This window comes from Acyrthosiphon pisum, chromosome A2, assembly GCF_005508785.2.
Source record: "Acyrthosiphon pisum isolate AL4f chromosome A2, pea_aphid_22Mar2018_4r6ur, whole genome shotgun sequence".
Lineage (NCBI taxonomy): Eukaryota > Metazoa > Arthropoda > Insecta > Hemiptera > Aphididae > Acyrthosiphon > Acyrthosiphon pisum.
The window spans coordinates 18,162,311-18,168,487 of record NC_042495.1 but is presented as its reverse complement, the minus strand read 5'-3'; the positions used below and the strand labels follow the sequence as shown (position 1 = coordinate 18,168,487).

Here is a 6,177-nt window from a genome sequence, read left to right as displayed (position 1 = left end):
TTAAACGAGATAACCACGGATACCTAGCCGGTCGGTATATCGACGCTGAATAATAAACAAATTTAATTAGGTATTCAGTTTAGCTAAAAAAACAGTGTGCACTATATTTAACAATTTTTCTTTTTAGAATTACGCGTCGCTTTATATATAGTATCTCCTAAATAAGCTATAACCGAAAGCGATCACGTTATAATGGAGCTGATGACCATATATCAGAAAAATATCGAATATCCAGGAAGTAGGTAAGAATAATAACGAAATTATTAAATCCAGCGATATAACAATATGTAGGTACAAATTATAGACCTATATAACTTTCTATCTCTTTCCATGCCCAAAATATTTGAAAAATGTCTAAAACAACGTTTTATTGGTTTTTTGAATATACATAACTTTTTTTCTAAATACCAATTTAGATTTCGGAAAAATAAATCAACAAAATATGCACTGTTATTACTTCGAATTTTATTCATTCTAGTAGGACGTATTGACAATGACAATAATAAGGCAGGTTGTAGGTAATTGGTTTGTAATATTCAGATTTAAAAAATGCTTATGATAAGAAAAAAACTTAAACATAATTTATGGTGGTTTGCCGTGGTGTCTTCGATCGGACGTCCCGTGGCAGATGACGGTGGCGTCTGTTGTTCCGGTCGGTTTGACGGACAGAGCAATTCCACTGCCACGAACATCGCGGTGCCGACGGACTGTGCGGCCAAGTATATCCCGAAGAATATTGTAGCAGTGGCCCGTCTTCGGACAGGCAACGCGTCACCACCTCTAAGCTTTCCGGAGGCTCCCGGAAAAGTCCGTCTCAACGCCTGTTGCACTGCAGGACTCTTGACGAACGCAGTCATTTCGAGTCCTGCGCACAACAGGCAGAGTACCAGCGCTAATACAGTCATAACAAAAGTCCCAGCCACCGTGACGACCAGCATTGACGTTACGCTGGCCACAGCTGTGAAATTGTCGTCCTGCAATAAAATAAACATTAAAGTTAATAATATTATTCGTAGTTAATTCGTCGACGAACGTGTAACACACACAGTCACACAGGGCACTTGCAGCAGTGTTTTTCTATATAATATCAAATTATACTTACGTATTCCTCGGTGCGCATTGTGTCTAAAGTGTTCTGTACCCGCACGTACCGTTCTTTAGAGTTTTCTGGTGCATACGGCCTACTGAAAACTTTAAGAAAAAAAAAAACAGAAAAAAACAAAATAATACTAATTAAACAACGAAAACAAATCTAATCTATTTTAAACTAACACGAAAAACAATGATAACAAATAAAAAAAAAAACAGAATACTTTGCAGTAAGAGATTGGCAGGGGTTTTCGAAGAGCAAGCTCGGCGTTATAAGTAATAAGCAGCTTGGCGTCTATAGGAAAGAAATGTCATATTTTCGTGTGTGTTTACGCCTTTTATAGAAAAATATTGGACCCACACACCATTGGTAACAAACATAACTGTTTATATAGAGCCAGAAAGGCTTACGAGAAAAAGTCATTATTACCTATATTAGCCAACAAATTTACTATAATCGACGAAAAATACGCGAGTACAATATATATGGAACCTACCATATATTATTGTGTCAATGTGCAGACCTGGGCCGTATTTACAATTTTGCCACCCGTGAGCAACAGCAATTTTGTTACCCTGCACGTTTTTGCTCATGATTATAATTTGTTCGGCCTCAATATTTATTATCCACAAAAAATCAGAAACAACTGTATTCGTATTACTAAATATAATTACAATTTATACAATATACCAAACTACTATGGGCGACTGTATTATTATCATATTATATTATTATTATTATTATTCTCTTAGTAAATTGATGTGACAATGCTCTTTTGTTGCAGAGGTGAATAATATTTAGATAGGTATCTGTTCTGTTATAAAATAATTAAGATAGAATTTCCATAGCATACCATAATCTAACATTTGTCATTAGGTATACAAGATTTATTGAATGCTTCAACAAACATAAATCAATTAAATTTATTATTTATTATTTTATTATCTAAATCTGTGAGAAATCGTGTTATCAATATTATGACTTTATAAAATACAAACACATTTATATATATCACGGACTAAGATATTATGGACTGGAAACAAGCGGTTTATCACGGCCACGAATGTTACACAAGAGGTAATAATGGGCACTTAGAGTTTACAACGCCGTCTGTATGCCGACGGACTAAGATACAAAATGTGGAGCCAAATAAAACCACCGGTAGAGCTGAAAACATTAGGTACCCAGTATTCTCATCTATGGTAGAACCTTTCGGTGGCCGTCCTCCGACCATGTCGTTTTCAGTCTGTTATATCTTGGATAGGTAGCAAACCAGCCACTTACATTATACAGTCAACTCGCGATATAACGAATATCGATATAACGAAAATCTTGATATAACGAATAAAACTACCGGTCCCTTGAAAATATCGCGGTATAATATAATTTCGATGTAACGAACTTTCGATATAACGAATTTTTTTCTCGGTCCCTTGAAATTCGTTATATCGCGAGTTGACTGTAATTGGACTATGTAGGTAACTAGGCCGTGTATGCCTCCATATTAATCGTTAATGTTAGATATATTATACATAATATTTCTGTGGGTATCTTCGAGTCGCGAGATAATTGGCTTTAGTTTCGCACAAGTTAAAACCATTTAATAGCTGGTGTTAAATATGCACATTTTTTGAAAATATATTTTTTTATATTTGAAACGAGTGTATATTAAAAGAGTAATACTGCAGGCCTATTACAAATCAACAGACATCTCGTTGCTTTAGGTTTGATTAAAATACATAAATTGTAGTTTTTGGATTTTGGTAGTTTATCAAACTGCTGTCGTTTATTTTCGTACTGCATTCAAATCGTTTGTTTTCAAATAAATATTGTTATTAAGATGACCCAAAACCAATCGATATCAGCAGAGAGGGAACGGATGTTCAGCGTTTTTGCAGAGCTGAGGGCCGCAAAGTTCTCTTTCCCGTCAGGATGGATTGTGGACCAGAACGTCGCAGGTATAACCCTGGACAGCAGCGAACAAGATCCCGCGCCAAATGTCGAGGCACGGCCGCATCGAACCAGCTGCAACGTCCAGGAAACTGCCGACACCACGGTCGAAGCGGATCGGCCAACGCAACAGAGTTACAGGTCGGACGCCGAGATATTAGGCATTGACCTGTTCGGAAAGCCGGCTGCAGCACCGGTCTACCGCAAGATCCAGCTAGCAAACTACGCAGGTCCGGCATTCCGGGCCGCAATGGCTGTCGTTGACGCCGCGTTCAACTCGCCGCTGTTGTTGACAGCGGACAACGAAGTGGTCGATCCGACCGCTGTCTTGCGGCAGTCGCCGTCAACGCCGGAAGTCCATTGGCAGCTAACGGTCCTGGTTGGACGTGACGACTACCCGGAAAGGAGGCGGTGAAGTTCCGCCAGGAAAGTTTCGTGGCCTTCGGAGCCGGAAACTGAGACAGTGGACCGCAAGCCGCAAGCAAAGAGACGCTGCCGCACGCTCTGGCGCCGGACAAAACGGTTTGTCGGCCGTATTTTTTGTTGCGGTACTTACACGTCCGACGTCTCTGAGGAGATATACTGATGACACGGCCAGAGGTGTACCGCAAGTGAAGATCTGTCGTCTGGACGCAGGTACCATTGCGTCTATTAAGTCACGAGTAATGAAATATATTATTTTTGTCATAACTATATTTTGTATTAATATTATTGTATTTGTATTATTGTTGTACTATATTTTGTATTTACTATGTTCTAACTATGTTCTAACTATATTTTGTAAATCATAAATCATATCATATTTTTGTACCCACACACTAATCACAACACTATTATTATATATACCAAATGTTTAATGAATAAAATATTTTATTGTAATTAATTGTCAGAAATGTGTTTTTGTATCAACTTATTAAATATTCCGTAGTCTCTGTTCTCGAAATGATTGTCAACGTGTTCTCGAAGGAATCACGTATTCCCGACTCCTGTAACACACGACTCTAAAATTAAAAAAAACCAAAATTTTAATAAATTCATTATTAAAAGAAAAATGTGGTTTTGAGCATGCCTGATCAATCACCCTGTATTTTAATTATCTTTTATATTTTTTGAGTAACTTGTATTTTTGGACTTTTTAGCTTCTTGACTAAGCGACGAATGTTTACAACTAAGTCGAAGTGTAGTTGTTTTGTACTTTTTGTGTCTAGTAAGCCAGTGAGGAGTGACACATATCATAGAAGAAAAAAATACTTTAATTTTCCACCCGATACCCCCGAATATCGGCAACTGTATAAGTACTAGTCGGCAATTTTCAGGAATCGAAAAATGTAATATATTATGAGATCATTGAAACGTTCATATTATTAACAAGTAAAACTAACACACATTAAACATGAACGTAATATAGTTTACTCAATTACCTACTCGTAATAAATATCCTTAAGGGGCCTTAATACTACGTCTTTTTTTGTCAAAAACTACTGTTTCTAATTTCAACGATACATGTCGACAATTATCACGATTTTCATTCAGAAAAATATTCAGAATGTCTGTAATATATACAAGGGAACGGCCGATCCACATTTTTAATTTTTGTAATTTAATTTGCAATAAGAATTATGAAAAATTAAAAAAAAGTCAGAATTTCCAACTTAAATATTTAATTAACTAAATATAATATTAAAAATGTTCCTAGATCGATCACTCGTACATGTTGTGGAAAAAAAGAATACTTTGTCAGAATGGAAATCGAGGTAATCGTCGCGACGTATTGTTGGGATTAGAATCGTATGTTTGAGTGAAAATAAACATTTTTTCATGATCAAAATATTACATACCTACTGACATGTGCGTGCAAGTGCGTGTAGGAGACCTTTGTACCGCTACTATTGACCCGCATAGACGTCACACATTGAACACTAATAATAAAATTAGGGCCCGGCTTTTTATGCAAATGCATATTCTTCTACATTTGGCGTATAATAATTCTGATTAAATATCTTGATGTTTCGTAAAACGTAGATTCTACTGTTAATTTTTTTTTTTGCATATTTTTGCATATTTGCATCAAAATGCATAAAAATTGCATATTTCGGGGTAGTTACATAAAATGTGCATATTTAATAAATACTTTTTTCAATTTTTTTTTTGAAACATGTATTTCAACGAGTTAAGAACGATGGTGCAAAAATAAATTTGCGCAAATCATTATTTTGGAAGTTATAGCGTTCCAAAGTTTGCGATTTTTTGTTTATACGCATGCGCGCCACACTACTCCAGTGCGTAGCACATATATTTTACCTATCACAAATTTAGATTTTTATTACGGGCACGAGTTTAAAACAATGGTGTAAAACTAAATTTTCGGAAATGATTATTTTGGAAGTTATAGCCTTTCAAAGTTTACGAATTTACACATACATATTTTCCTGTAATCTTACATACAGCTTTGCAAGGCTGGGCATTAACGAGTTAAAAAGTTAAAGTTAAGTTAAAAAGTTAAGTTACTTTTAACTAAGTTACTTAACGAGTTACTTTTTTTTTAAGAAGTAACTTCTATCTTAACGAGTTACTTTATTTTTAAAGTAACTTCTAGCTTAACGCGTTAATTTATTTTATAGTCACGTTAAGTTATTTTTGTTTCTTTGTACAAACCCCAAAGAATTATTTTAGCATTTTGTGTAATAAAAAAAAAAAAATAATAACAATAATTATTATGTTAAATATAAATTATTCTGCTATATAATATTATTATGCAGGTATCGAATATCCTAAATAGTAAATATTATAGACTGTCGAAGTGTTCTGCACTATAAATAACGTATTTAAATACAAGAAGAGGCCTACCATTGATTAAATATACTATAATAATATTATTATAATTACTGTATATTTAAACAATGCTAATAGTTAATGGAACTTACAAAATGCCAAGATATACGAAACGACTTATGAGAATTAAAGAATAATATTTTATATTATTCCTTATTCGCAGTATATGAATATACTATATAGTATATTATAGTATGTCTAGAATCTAGATATTAAAGATGAGTGCCATGCGGGTTATTTATTATTTAGAAAAGGAAAACATATATTATCCAAACCCAATATCCCATATTATTATACGTTTGTAA

The 6,177-nt window shown here is 34.6% G+C and overlaps 1 protein-coding gene across 1 annotated transcript; it reads right to left on the bottom strand.

Moving 5' to 3' along the window:
* Positions 1 to 369: 369 nt before the first annotated feature.
* On the bottom strand, positions 370 to 2,089 carry LOC107883464. Its single transcript, XM_029490818.1, has 2 exons — positions 1,103 to 2,089; positions 370 to 974 (listed from the first exon to the last, which is right to left on the bottom strand). The coding sequence occupies exons 1-2, from the start codon at positions 1,118 to 1,120 to the stop codon at positions 543 to 545; spliced, it is 450 nt and encodes a 149-aa protein (XP_029346678.1). The 5' UTR covers positions 1,121 to 2,089; the 3' UTR covers positions 370 to 542.
* Between the last annotated feature and the right edge of the window lie 4,088 nt (positions 2,090 to 6,177).